General features: G+C 40.8%; 1 protein-coding gene across 1 annotated transcript in view; it reads left to right on the top strand.

Moving 5' to 3' along the window:
• The window catches only part of LOC115817360 (caskin-1), a 32,939-nt gene that overhangs the window by 15,175 nt on the left and 2,557 nt on the right, over positions 1 to 15,207 (top strand). The window contains exons 6-19 of the mRNA XM_030780651.1: positions 9 to 130; positions 2,856 to 2,964; positions 3,614 to 3,722; positions 4,064 to 4,158; positions 5,076 to 5,190; positions 6,155 to 6,400; positions 9,663 to 9,764; positions 9,904 to 10,103; positions 10,206 to 10,287; positions 11,943 to 12,049; positions 12,670 to 12,780; positions 12,984 to 13,085; positions 13,457 to 13,595; positions 14,177 to 15,153. Of these exons, the coding sequence (XP_030636511.1) occupies positions 9 to 130; positions 2,856 to 2,964; positions 3,614 to 3,722; positions 4,064 to 4,158; positions 5,076 to 5,190; positions 6,155 to 6,400; positions 9,663 to 9,764; positions 9,904 to 10,103; positions 10,206 to 10,287; positions 11,943 to 12,049; positions 12,670 to 12,780; positions 12,984 to 13,085; positions 13,457 to 13,595; positions 14,177 to 15,153 (2,616 nt within the window). The remainder of the gene's footprint in view (positions 1 to 8; positions 131 to 2,855; positions 2,965 to 3,613; positions 3,723 to 4,063; positions 4,159 to 5,075; positions 5,191 to 6,154; positions 6,401 to 9,662; positions 9,765 to 9,903; positions 10,104 to 10,205; positions 10,288 to 11,942; positions 12,050 to 12,669; positions 12,781 to 12,983; positions 13,086 to 13,456; positions 13,596 to 14,176; positions 15,154 to 15,207) is intronic.

Genomic DNA, 15,207 nt, shown 5'->3' with positions numbered 1-15,207 from the left:
TATTGCAGGTAGTCCAGTTGCTTCTCAACAGTAATATGTGTGCGGCCATGTTGGAGCCAAAACCCTCTGACCCTAATGGCACCAGTCCTCTCCACCTGGCTGCCAAAAATGGACATATCGACATCATCAGGTAGGAACGCAGAGTTACGTTATGATGGTTTCTCTAACTATGACCTATTACATCATTGTCACAGCACCATTTTGGTCAGTGCTTGTTCTGACACTCCTATAAAAGCTGACATCATGAGGTTAGAATTCACATTATTATTTTTTTTTTCCAGGCAAAACATCTCTGAACTCAGTTTGACCCCATCAATATTGTTCAATAACCATCAACATTCAGAGTTTGCCGGTAGAAAACACGATCTCTTCAACAAAGTTGAGCCTGCGTAAGGCTTTTATTGAGGTCATGAAATGTGATATGGTTTGCTTTGTCACACAGGCATGTAGAGGTTTTTGGGCTGTTTCTGATAATTAACATATCGATGATACATGGAGTTTGACAAGAGGGAGGAACACATGCTGGCAGACACCAGACAAGCTTAATTAGCTTTAGTTTATGTCACATATTTAGAAGAGTTCACCCTCTACTGTTCTAACTCAAAATGAGCAGCAGATCTGCTGGAGTGAGAGAAGTCAGGACAAATCAGGAAAGTCAGGTACTTTCTCACAACATTTCATACAACACTCTTGTGTGACATTGTGACTTTTTTTTTTCAGATTTCTTCAGAACAAATTTGAAGGTTGTGAGCAGCAGCTTTAAAAAAATCAGATGTTTCATCTTTTTAATATCTAATCATATTCCTTTCCTCACTGCTCCATATATTCACACTGTCTCTCCCTTTCTTTAAGCAGGGTTTGTTCGTCCCTCCCTATACTCTTATTGTCTAAGTTTGGGAGGTATTGTTGTTACATAGAGGGCATGACATTGTTAAAGCTGTTGTGAGATGGAGTAATGATGCAAAATTTCATAACAACTTACATGAAAACACGCTGATAAAAACTACACTGAGAAATATGTATTGTTAGCAGTGAAACTATTTGCTGAGATCCAAAATGGTGGAACCTGCCTCAATACAAAAATAACTTCATATAAGAATGGGACAGTACAACACAGTACAGCCCAAAACCACCTGGCACAACACGGCTGGGCACTGTTCGATAACATGGAACTCTTCATAAAAAATGACTGAAGGTGATATAGCACAGCCTAAATGTAAAGATAACAGACTAGCTGTAATAACAGTATCATAAACATATTGTGAAACAGGTCACATAACGTAAGCAGGCGGAGCTGAGGATGGTGTAGGGAGTATTTGGGTAACATTGTTTTGTGGAAATGGAGGACACTTTGTGCTTTCTAACTGGTCCTGTGGGAACTGATATGCAGATACGAATCCACACGCAGATAAGCAGGCAGATATACATGCATACTAGCACGCAGGCATCCTCTCAGACGAACCTGTATGCTCGGATGGGCATGCTTGCTCGTACACACACACACACACACACACACAATGTCCCCATTTTTTGCTTTGATGGACGGTGCTGTCACTGTGTGGTGACACATGTCGTTAATTAGTTTGAGATTTCATCTCTTGCAGCACGCAGTAGTATTTACTTGTGTTTGTGTGTGTGTGTGTGTATGTGTGCCCGTGTGTGTGTGTGTGTGTGTGTGTGTGTGTGTGTGAAGGACATTTACCCTCACTCACACTGATGACTGGGTGGTCACTGGTCTTTGGCTTTAGCTCTTCATGTAAGAAAAGTGACTCTCCTGGCATTTCACTCCTTCACACAATTAAAGTTTTCTGCCTCTAGCTATAACAAAATTAGTGTCAAACGTGCTCTAAGAGTTTTCAAAATTGGACTTTTGAATTCATTTGCATGCAAGGTATTAGATATTAGATTTGAGACTTTTTGTAGAATCAGTCCAAGGACAAATATTTAAACTGTAAAAATAAAAAAGGTTCATTTTTCATTGAATTGGGCTGTGCATTATCAGACAGCTGTACACTGGAAACCTGGAGAAGCTTCCTGGCATTCCAGTCATAATAAAGTCGATTAAGTTGATCAGTGCACATTTAAATACTGCTATAAATGATTGTGGAGTGTCAGAATTTGCCAGCAGGGGTCAAAGGGGTCACAGAGAGAACAGCTGTCTGTGTTACATTTGGGTGCACGTGTTAGCCGGGGTCACTCTCTCTCACTGCTCAGTCTCTGAGGGTCTGGGGTCATGGGCAGAATTACGTGACTGGGACTGTCCTCCATAAAAACATGATGTTGCCTGATAGTAAAACATGACTCACAGTGTGAAAAGAGGCAGCGGATCGTTGTGTGTGTGTTAGAGGGAGCGTGTGCCCGGACATCTCTCGACGTGACTGAGTTGGCTATCATGCAAATGGAGTGATCTGTGAGATTATTCATAAATGAACTTTCCAGGAAGGGAGGAAATGACTTTGCATTAAATGGTGATGTCTTGTTGTTTAGATTGATTTATTGGTCTTTATACGGAGAGGCGTAACATATTTTTCAAATAGGGTGAGCTTTTTAGAAATATCTCAGTACAGTTTTTTGTGATAGGTTTGATTTGCATTTGCTAAACGACTTTGGCTTTGATGTGTATTCAAGGAGATTTCTTTGACATTCAAAATGATAATTAGCCTTTATACACAGATGAGGAAAATTGAAAGAAAAGCTCGTTTATGTGTTTTTTGCAGTAGAATCGATCAAAGATTTACATTCTCTCTGTACCCCCCCCCCCCCTCCCTCTCTCTGGCTTTGTATGTGTGTGTATGTGTACATGTCTGTGTGTGTGTCTGTGTGCATGTGTGTGCGTGTGTGTGTGTGTGTTTCAGGTTGCTGATCCAAGCTGGCATCGATATAAATCGTCAGACTAAATCGGGCACGGCGCTGCATGAGGCTGCCCTCTGTGGGAAGACTGAGGCAGTGCGTCTGCTGCTGGACGTGCGTATCCATAGCAACGCTAACATCTCCTCTAAACCTTAGACCTATCAGTGAGAATTTGCCCTGCCTGGATCCATAGACACAATGAGGACATCACTGGTTGTCTAGTAATAAGTGACCAAACTGAACTGATTCACGTACACTGAAAATGGAGGATCAAAGAACAAATCTAAAAAAGACCAAATGACGTTTTTATAATAAGTAATTGTTAAGCAATTATTTTTAAGTCCAGGCTTGCTGATGACTGATAGACAAGTTATGCTGTGATTTGGTGGTTCAGTCCATCTCAGCCTTTCTGCATTCACCATAGATAAATGTCTTTTCTGTCTGCTTGTATAAGAAGATGCAAATGATCTGTTTATTATCATTCATACCTGTACCACCTTTGGGCTATAGTGGCTTCAGATATTCTTTGACTGTCTGATAAAAATGAACTTCAGTTATCATGAAACAAGCTTAGGTTTATTGGTATAATGAATAAGATGTTTGGTGACGAGCCAGAATAAGAAGCCATTTGATTTTATGCTCACTCTCCTATGAGAGACCTGAGACGTGTGGACATGGGTTTAATGTGAGTGTGTGTGTGTGTGTGTGTGTGTGTGTGTGTGTGTGTGTGTGTGTGTGTGTGTGTGTGAACTCTCTCTGTCAGAGCGGTATCAGCGCTGGAGTCAGAAACACGTACTGCCAGACAGCGCTGGACATAGTCAATCAGTTCACCACCACACAGGCCAGCAGGGAGATCAAACAGATGCTCAGAGGTATGGACAGAGTGAGAGTGAGAGAGAGAGAGAGAGAGAGAGAGAGAGAGAGAGAGAGAGAGAGAGAGAAATATCCATTGAATGAACCCATTACAGTTGGACCAGCTTTGACAGTACTGCACATATTACAGTCATACTAACAAAGCTTGAACTAAACTGAACTGCATTGAATTGAGTGAGAGAAAGAGAGAGAGTATAGTGAAACTGATTGGAGAGACAGTAGACAAATCCATGACCAGTCTTATTTCCCATTTCGTATGTCAAAATTTGTAGAATTTACCAATGTGTGTATGTGTGTGTGTGTGTGTGTGATTCTTTTCTCTCTGTGTATCTGTGTACAGATGCTTCGGCTGCCATGCAAGTGCGCGCTCTGAAGGATTACTGTAACAACTATGACCTGACGAGCCTCAACATTAAAGCCGGCGACATCATCACAGTAATTATTCAACCCACCCACCACACTTTTTTATAGCTCAGCCCCCAGGCACATAGTACAGGCCCTAAACACAGCTACTGACAACAGAAAAACAGAGTCCAAAACAGGTGTGCTTCAGTGACTACTTTACATCTCTGGTGAATCGTCTAAAAACACTTCAAAATTCAGAGGAACCTGGTGGGAAGGTTCCAGCCCTAATCTGTGTGAGAAGAGAAACATGTCACGACTGAGATCCACTTGCTTTTTAGTCCCTGTTTTTTTTTCGTTTGCTTGTTTTTTTTTTCACTTCTGACCCCTCCCGAGAGCACAGTCAGTTGTCTTATCTATGGCACGCAGCCCAGTCGACGGTACGGCCAGTGTGCTGCGTAATTTACTGCTGCATGCCCTGAACGCCTTTGTGGGCATAGTGTTGACAACATGCTGTTAACGTGTTATATTTGCGTGAATGTATCTCTCTTCTCACGCCATGAGGAATATGCTATTGCTTGATATTTTGGGTCTAGTCAAAGTTAAGATTTCAATTTTATTCAGTGGTGTACTTGTGTTTTTTCCCCACCAAACATCAAACATCAGTTCAAAATGTCTTACATGAGAAAAAGGAAAATATTAGAGTCAAAGTCTAGTTACAGAGTTCTCAATAGGGTCGTTGCATGATTTCTGTCTCACAAAACAAATACAAATTTTGCTTTCAGAAGATGTTTTGTGATCTAGTTAAAGCTAGATCAGTATGTGAAAGGATGTAAGCTCTTTTTAACCAGTTTTTCTGATTCATGGACTATTACATCTGACACTCAACACAAGACCAACACTATGGAGCCAAGCTTTTGCAACACTAATCACTTCCGTGTGGCTATTTCCTAGAAAATTAAATAGACCCTAAAGTTTATAGGAACCTCGATTCTATACTTTTTTTTAAGGTTCTGGAGCAACATTCTGATGGACGATGGAAGGGCTGTATCCATGACAACCGGACAGGAAACGACCGCGTAGGCTACTTCCCATCCAACATGGTGGAGGTGATCAAGAGGGCAGGTGTGCTATTACGTGGTCACATGACCCCCAATCAGTGTGTCATGTGACACATTTCAGTCTCAGGTCTCTCTGGTGTTTAGTCCATGTGAGAGATGTTTGGCTTGACTGGTAAACAATTCATTTCACACCAGTCAAATGATTTTTATCAGAACACTCAACAGGTTTTTCAGACTGTATGTGTGTCTGTGTGTGTGTGTGTGAGAGAGAGAGAGAGAGAGAGAGAGAGTGAAAGAGATGAATGTGAAATGGAATGACAGAAAAAAATCTGCGAAAGTGAGAGCAGGAGAAGGTAGAGGCAGACTCACACCTATCTGCCTTTCATTTGTCTAAGTTTCCGTTTCCATCCTTTTGTTTTCTATCATAAGCTTTCCTTCCTCCCTCTATTCTCCTCGTTAGCTCCTTCTGTCACCGTGGGAGTGTGAAACACCATTTATAGTATTGCCTCACACACACACACACACATACACACACACACACACACACACACAATATGCTATTGTGCAAAGACTTGGGCCTACAACCTCACATAACCAAACATCTACCTCTCACATTCTTGCTTTGCTTAGCATTTCTATTAAGTTAAGTGTTTGCTGTTTCAGTTGATTGCATGTTGAGTGCATTGCATGTGTTTGGAGTTTCATTAAATTTTAATTTGAGTGAGTTTTGGGGTAGGTTTGTCATTGGTTCAGTAACAATGTTATCTATTTAAATTATTTTTTTGTGCATTGAATGTGTTTATAGTTTTTTTTTTTTGTCATGGTTAGGTATCAAATATTTATTAACGAACTGAATGCTTGCATTTTATAAAGTTTAATTTCATATCTAGAGTTGTTTTGGTTGAACATGTTTTGTTTTATGTCCCCCTCCCTGATATTTCTGTTGTTGTTCTTGTTTTTTGTTATCGTTGTTTTTTTGCTTGTTGTTGTTGTTTGTTGTTTTGGTGGTGTTGTTTTGTTGTACCCAGGACCCTCTACCCAACAGTATCTTAAGATACAGCTCCGTCCGCCAGCGATTGGCGGCTCCGTCGCTATGGTGAACGGAGACTCCTCCCACATCTTTCACTACATGCCTCTCCCTCCCCCTCCCGCTCCTACCTCAGCCCCTTCCCACCAACCACTTTTCACCTCATTTGGGTATAACACACCCACCTGCAGCTCATTTGGGTCTGACCCGCCCCCCTCCTGCTCAGAGGAGAAGCACTCAGAGACAGGTACATACACATACACATACACATACACACCCATATATTTACACACTCTCAATTAGAGTTAATTGTTAGTTTGTTAGTTGGGCGTATGAGATTACACATTAGTTCATATTAGTGTCTTTTTCTCTGAGTAGGATATGGGTAAAAAGAAAAAAAAAATTGATTTTGTGCTATTTAAAAAAAGTGTTTTCAGGTTGTTTTTTTTTGTGTGTTGTTGTGACATAACTCATATGAGGACTGGAGTAAGTATGGTTGTGTAAACGTTTGTCTGAACAAACAGCTTGGGGATGGTGCTCATGTACTACATTGTTACATATGAAGGCACAATGACTCACTGGCCTAGACGTTTTTAAAGTCTGACACTGTCTCATTGCAGCAGAGACTTCGTAGCCCTGTGATGAACACACACATTGAAGCTACTGATATCCCTCTAATGACAACCTCCTTTTCATTTTGCCCAACTTCATGAGATATTGCTCTTTTAATAACTGCGGCGCTGTTTATAATGAAATTATTATAAATAGGGCCGTAATAAATTCCTGAGCTCTTTTGTTTAATTTTAATTTAATTTTAAATATAGTTTAAATATAATTTAATTTAATTTGGTCCTTAATGGCCATGAGGTCAGTGTCGTTCTTTTTCCACCCATAGGTTAAAAATCAAAATGTTCTCTTAACAGAATAATCTCAGTTAATTGGCTTGTGAAATTACATGGCTTGGACTTTAATAGACAACTGGATTACTTTTGTACCCTGTCTTTATACGGCTGGGATATAGCACAGCACTTAATTTTTAGGATTTAGTCTTTTTTGACATGTGTTTGAACATATTAGCATCAGATCATCATTTCTATCCCATAAATGGATTAAGCTGACCAAACATCACAAATAACAATGAAAAATCCCACATCCCAATTACTTATTTAATTGCAGTTAACAGAACTTTTAGTTAGTACACATAGAGTTTTATTGTATTTTGAAGGTATTGCCATTATTGTAAGGTGAAAGATGAAACAGGAGTGGATGAATAGAAACATTAGAGAGTAGCTTGGAAGACCCAGTTTTTGAGCAGAGATCGGAAACATGGTGCAGTTTGGTTTTAATCATGCCAGGTATATTGTAACACATTATGTCAAGAGCTCTCTAAGGTCCTCAAAAGAAAAAAAGAAAGATTTTTGATGGCCTTGTGTCTGGGTTTTGGTTGCAAAGCAATCTCAGACCTATTTCAAAGTCGGTTGTTTAACGGCACCACTGGTGATGTACATATGAGAAAATTACTAATCACAGCCTACCTACCAAGGGCAGGCTGTCTCAAATAATTCAAGTGGCGCATGGACTGAAAGATATTCAAAGAGCTCCCCAAGACCCCCAAAGGATCTGCACGTGTTTCTCACTGTAGTCAATGTCAGTGGATCAGTGAGTCATGAACTACCAGAGAGGAAGAGGTCCCTGGTCTCAAAAAGAAGAACATAAATGCGTAGCTGAAGCTTGCCGCAGGTCAGCTCGGTCTAGAGCTAGACTTTCAGAACATTTTGCTCTGGACAGACAGGTCAGAACTGGAGCTATTGGACTGCAATGTTACATGTAGTGTTTGACTCAAACCAAAAAGAAAAAAAACCCCTCAACATTTAAATCATGGTGAAGCTTTACTCTGTTCCAAGATCATTTTGTTTCTTCTGTTCAAAGCCAGTTACTCTGCCTCTGGCCGGCGTAGCTTGCTAGCATTGAGTCAACCGTGAATTAACAATGCAGCAGAGAATGCTTGACAGAATTTAAGGCCATCTGTCCGAAAGCTATGACTGAACTAAAAATGGATCTTGCAACAGGACAACCATTCAGAATACTGAAGCAAATCCACAACAGAGTTGCTCAAAAAGGCGAAAAAGAGAGAATGTTTGTGACCTGCCAAGTGAAAACCCAGATCTAAACCCAACTCAAATGCCCTGGGGTTTGGTAGGCTTGATAAACACTATATTTTCAAGAAAGCCTTCAAAACATCACCCAGTTGAAACATTTCTGTGTGGAAAACTGGGCCAAAATTCATCTTAGTGGATGTAAGAGACCTGTAATTATTTTTGCCAAAGGGGGACACCACCAATTGAAGCCAAGAGTACAGTTATTTATTCTGTCCTAGCAAATCACATTTGTGTTGGCATTTGTTGAGTAAATAATTGCAAAGTATACATATATATATATATATTTCAGCTACATTTGGTAAATTGGTTCACCTTGATCTATTGATAGCGCTGAAATGAAAATCACAGAACTGTAACTGAGTGTTTTCCATGACTGAAAAGTTATACCTTGGAACGCTTAAATTGTTTGAGTGGTTACAGTGACACCTGGAGGAAACATATTGAATCACAGGTTTATGATTTGCAGCAGTAGGCGGGAAGCAATTTCTCATGGCCTTAATTACATTACTATGTGATTTATTCATAATAAAGGCTCAACTCACCAGACAACTTAACATAACTGAATATTCTGTGAATCATAACTCTAACTGAACATTTTCAGAGACAGATAGGATTAAATCCTGGATTGCCCTGCATTCCCATTGAGCTGTAATGATGACTGCAGTGTAAAACCTGATTCATTTGGTATAAATGTGTCTGATTCATTAGGCTTTCTTTTCTTTGGGTAATAAGCAAAGTGTGGAGAGAGAAACAACATTCAGGGTACCAGTGTTAGTGTGTAACTGGAGACACTGAAGTCTGGGATATATTAGTATCTTGCTGCTGTTATACTGAATGGTCTGAAGTACTTTTTGCTTATAGTACTGCTAATTAGTAGCACTAATTTAATGAAAACTTTTTATTTGTAAAGGATTGACCTTAGCTCTAAGAGAAATGAAATTTTTGTTTTTGTTTTTGTTCTTGTTTTGTATCTTTTTGTGTATGAGTTATGGTGCCTGTCTAAAGAACCAGCACTGAAACATAAATGAAGTTTGTTGGTTAATCAGTTCAAAAGATTCAGTCAATAGTAATTATTAATACTGTTATTAAAACCACAGCCATCTCCCTGCTCTCTGCTCCCAGTTCCTTAACAGTGTTTGTGTATCTGTGTGTGTGTGTGTGTGTGTGTGTGTGTGTGTGTGTGTGTGTGTGTGTGTGAAGGTGAGAGAGAGATAAAGAGAGAGAGAGAGAGAGAGAGAGCAAAAGCACAAAACAGAATGAATGAGAGTGAAAGCTCTGGTGTCTTTTTTTTAAGATGTTATCAGGTTTTGCCCTGATAATGTCATCTCTGGTTTTGTGTGTGTGTTCCAGGTTCCAGAGGTTCTGTTGCCAGCCCTCATGGTTCTCCTACTTTGAGTGGCCAACAGAGCAGCACCACTGAGGAAATCTGGGTACTGAGGAAACCCTTAGCAGGTAGAATAACAACAACAACAACAACAACAAAAACAATTCTGCACATGTACACATTCTCATGCAAACACATTTGCTCTCACATATATTTATCCTGTATTTGGTAAAGACTTCTGTTTTTTTTTAACTCATTGTATTCCAGGTGCTGGCAGCAGTGGCAGCATGGGTAGCACTGGAAGTCTGACCAGCGGACGCTCGTCTGGCAGCGGGCAGAGTAGCAATGCCAATGCCCACCTGGCAAACAATCCTGTGCCCATACCAACCACACCCACACATGCACCTGGGGTCAACACACACGGCCTCAACGTACCAGGGCTACATGCACAGGCTGAGGGAGTGAAGGTGAGTACGCAGTGTCTTAAACAAGTACACACACACACACACACACACACACACACACACACACACACATGGGGAGTAACACTTTGTTTTTTTCTATTGCAGCTGTTAGCAACAGTTTTGTCTCAGTCAGCCAAAGCTAAAGAGCATCTGCTGGAGCAGTCACTGTCAGTGGAACAGAACACAGGTACTCAGAAATATATAGACAATGCTCCAAACTTAGGCTACGTCCACACTAAGCCGGGCAAATCTGAAAACGCAGATTTTATGTAAAAACGCTCTCCATCCACACGATCGTTTTCGTTCCATTTTCCAGATGTTCTATGTCCACACCAAAACGCTTACAGAGCAGCATTGACTGCACGTCATCGATGTGATGTCATTGTTTCTGAAATTCTCCATTTTCCCTGTCTACATTACAACGCAAACCCGACATTTTCAAATGTATGCACTTCAGAGAGCGTTTTTGAAATGCATCATTTTCAGATAGCGAAAAACACCACTTTAGTGTGGATGGAAGGGCTAAACAGAGAAATAATTATTCGTTTTCAGATTTACCTGTGTGTGACCATACAAACAGGAGCATAACTGGTTTCGCTCGTTTTATGAAGTGTAAAAATAGGTTTAATTGTGTCTCTGCTTGCTGTCTCAGTATTCTGATATGACCCAATGATCATTGTTCAAAATCAGGGGAGCACTGAGCTGAACTACTGAGAGAAAAGTGAACATTTTTGTTAAAGAATGGTTTGAAAACACTGTGTGAGTTATAAGTTAAAATAATCATCTAACTACACTCCAGAAATGATCTACACCTTAAATTGGCCTTCTCAAAGACAGGTGCTAGATGCACCTTAGACTGCTGGATTGCAGTTTATTCTCCACCCTTCCATTCCCATCCCCTTTACACTCCTCTCTCTCTCTCTCTCTCTCTCTCTCACACACACACACACACACACACAGACACACACACACACACGCTTGTACATCTTACTTCAACTGTTTGATTACTAATTACAGTCTCTTGTGACTGGCAGTCTAGACCTGTGAACGACATAATTGGACAGCACCTGAGGCACAAGTTGTAATTATCGCGAGTTTCTTAAACACAGCTTAGTTCCAGCATTACAGATTAAAACAAATATCAAAGGAAAAGTTTAGCTGTGGCTTCAAATTACTGAGTCACTTTTTATTTAAAGTGTATTGACAAGTAGCCTGTAATTTAACTAACTAACTAACTATATATATTTATTTATTTATTTTTTTAATGCCTTTGTTTTTAATTGGTCTTTTGTAAACATGTTCATTTTTTATCACTGCATTTCTTAAAATGTAACTGTTAAGATCAGAAGCACCTTTTAATCAGGGAGTGTTCGCTCAGTTATTGAAAAACAGAACAAGTAGCTTTATGAGTTTTAATTCCTCCTCACACACCATAATGTCCCATAGACTTTTTCATGCTTTACTGACCTGGCTTGTTACCCTCATATGTCCTCATAGTTACTTATATGTCCTATTTCTTTTCACGTTCTACCAATATTTAAATTTAAATTGTCTGGTCCCACATGCTTATTCAGTGTACAAAAGTGAAAAAGCCATGTCTTACCCATTGCTCTGGAACTGTCATATCTTAGGATCATAGATTTTGTTATGTCTTCCTAACATGTCCCTGAATTGTCACAGTATGTCCCAATGTCTCCTCCCTGTATTGTCACATCCTCATTGATTTTTCCTCACCCTGCCTCATGACTTTTCAGACCGACTGAGCTTTTAGGGATGTTCATCACTCTCTATTGTGAAGAGCAGTTGTGAACTCGTGTAATTAAGTGAACTGTCTTGTATCAGCCTCTTATCAGCGGTCTCAGAGTGTATCTGGAGGAACTCCTCATGAGAAGAAACCGTTTGTGGATCCCTTACTGCAGAGAAAGGATGAGGCTTCTGCTGAGAGCAAGGTGTGTGGGGGGGACGGATTGCTGGCTTCGCAAATTAACATGCTGCAGAGTCGAACTGGCAGTTGGACAAGTCATTTTTTGGAACTGAGGCAGGAATGTGTGAATGAAGGAGATGACTCATATGGTGATAAAAAAAATTTAAATAAGTTGTCTTCAGGTTAGGAAAAAAATACTGCAAACTGTATTTACAGACTTATTTTTCTATTATGGAAAATGTCCCCACAGCTAAAGTTAGCCCAATGACACTGGGATCCCAAATGACACAGAAGGAAGACACAGTTTGGTTCCAGCAGTTAACAAATTATTTGGAATTTATTTTTATGAGACAAAACAATAGTTCCATAAAAAAAAACTTCATTCAGACCAAAGTGTGTGTCCTATAACATGCTTAAATATTAAGTAATATTCATATATTTGGGACTATATTTAATATTCAGTTATATCTATATGCATTCAAGCTTTACATTTGTATATTTACAAAATGTAAATTCATTATGATCACCTGTGATCACCTTTTTAAAGGCATATTTAGAGTGACTGATTGTTGTTGTTGTTGTTGTGTGTGTGTGTGTGTAATAACTGTTACTGTCTCTCTGTCTGTCTCTGTGTGTGTTTTGCAGAATTCAGAGGCAGTTATCGAATGGCTTACTGGGTTTCAATTACAGTTCTACACTACAAACTTTCTGAGTGCAGGATATGACTTGCAAACAATCAGCAGAATGACCCCTGAGGTAAGATGTTTACATGTAAAAAAAAACCTGTCTGTTTACCTCAATGGTTTTTCTTCATGGTTATTTTAAATTAGTTATATCTGTTGGACGTCTGGTGTGATGGATAGATAGATAGATAGATAGATAGATAGATAGATAGATAGATAGATAGATAGATAGATAGACTATTTTAAATGAACATTATGAGTGTCTGTGTCCTGCAGGATCTTACTGCCATAGGGGTGACTAAACCTGGCCATCGGAAGAAGATGATATCAGAGATAAACAAACTGGATGTCCCTGACTGGATACCTGACAAGAAACCTGTGGGTTTTAAATCCATCCACAAACTTACAGACACACACACAACACACAAAATGTGTTTTAAAAACTGTACATTCCACAAAGTTCTTAAAGCTCCAAATGTAGTGGCTGCTAGATACCTACATATTGACACTTGCTATCAAAAGACATTTAGAAATCAGTGGGATTCAAAATAACTACAATATTTGCCTCTCCATCATTTCCCCTGAATTCAGACCACAAATGTGTTGGCCAGTTTTTACCCCATTAGACAATTTGAAAACGTAAGAAATGTAGTTGATTTGTTTTGTGCTTTGCTTAAGGCGGTACTATGCTCCATTAGACATACTGAAAACATTAGATGACACAGCTGATCTGTTGTGTGTTCCCATAGGCTAACCTGGCGGAGTGGTTGTCCATGATTGGTCTGAGCCAGTACTACCAGACCCTTGTTCAGAATGGCTATGACAACATGAACTTCATTAGCGACATCACTTGGGAGGATCTACAAGAGATTGGCATCACTAAACTAGGTACGTGGGAGAGCACAGAAATACTGATGTGTAATACTGTCCTTGGAACTGGTACAGAGAAAGCTTCCTGTTGTAATATACAAGCAATATACAATGCCCCTCTGGTTAGTTTTATTAATCTTGACATTTATTCCTGTTTTTGTTAAACCCTCCCTCAACCGGTTTTCAGAGAAACGCTTAGTCATGAAGGAGTAGCACAATTATAAGGTAACACAGAGCATGTGAACATGAGAGCAACAGCTGATATTCTGCTACAACCTGTCCTGAAACCAGACTGAAGCCTCGCCTAAATTATGATTTGCATTGAGAATGCGTTCCAAGTATAAATTGACCTGGGATTCTAAACTGCAACTGGACCGTAAGCTTGAAAATAGGTCTTTTATAATTTAAATGGGACTAAGTTCTCGCATTATGAAAAAGTTACATAACAGTGAAAATGTGGGTCAGTGGTTGAACAATGAGATTATCACTGAAATCTCAAGAGGAATGTTTAATTGATCCATTCCACTAGGTTTCTTTGGGTTAATTGCTTTTAGAGAATCAAAGGCAAACTCTTGTGTCTCCTTGGCTTTCTGTTGCAGGGCACCAGAAGAAGTTGATGCTGGCTGTGAAGAGACTGGGAGAGCAGCAAAAAGGGATCGATACTCCCAGTAAGGTGAGCAAATCCAGTGACAGCCCTGAGTCAAGCCAGCCGATCACGACGGACAGCACAACTGTTGAATTGGACACCAACGCCACTCCATCTCCCCGGGTTTCTAAGGGATCAGAAGGGCGTGGTTCCCCACGACACAGTGCGCAGGGTCGTGGCTTACAGAGGGCGAACGCCCCGCCTCCTCTTAGGAAGCCAGGGTCTAACGAGAGTCCCATCCACACCCCACCACACACGCCCACCAAGACCAAAGGCTCCTCCCAGCACACGCCATCTCCCACAAAGAGCCCATCATCCCCACTGAAGACCCAGAACAGGACAAGGGCTCCCAGCGATTCATCCCGTGCGAACACTCCAACTCGTAGCGTTCCACTACTCTGCCTGCCCCCTGAGGGAGGGCCTGAGGAGGGGAATGGACAGATGGGGCCGCAGAGAAAACGTGGCCCGGGAGGTGGTGGCAATGGTGAACATGCCGGAAAGGATCTTTCATTGCTCGATACTTCGGTCAAATACGCTACGATGGGAGGGACCAAAGTCATTCGCAGCAGTTCTGCAAGAGGCCCCGGAGATGCCCTTGATGCAGGCAGCGTCAATCGCAGCCAATCGTTCGCCACTGCCACACGGCCTCGCAGGAAGACCCGCCCACCGACCCCGCCCAAACGCTCCTGTTCCTCCATCTCTACTGGCAACTTGGCAGATGAGGGAGCTGACGCTGGAGATGGCAGAGCCTCAGAGGATGGTACAGGAAGCTCATTGCTCAGTGTGACCTACAGGGAGCGTCGCCGTAGTGACTGCGGGATTGCCATGGAAAAAAGCTCAACGGGAGGCAGTGTGAGAAACATTGCAGCTATGTTGGAGATGTCCTCACTTGGAGGTGGAGCCAAGGGAGATGTGTGCAGTTACTTACAGGTAACAGCACATTCACAAATTGTCTCACACGCTTAGATACAACTAAACACACAC

The sequence above is a fragment of the Chanos chanos genome, chromosome 7, assembly GCF_902362185.1.
Source record: "Chanos chanos chromosome 7, fChaCha1.1, whole genome shotgun sequence".
In the NCBI taxonomy this organism is placed as follows: Eukaryota; Metazoa; Chordata; class Actinopteri; order Gonorynchiformes; family Chanidae; genus Chanos; species Chanos chanos.
The sequence above is the reverse complement of the archived record's forward strand: the minus strand, read 5'-3'. Positions and strand labels throughout refer to the sequence as shown.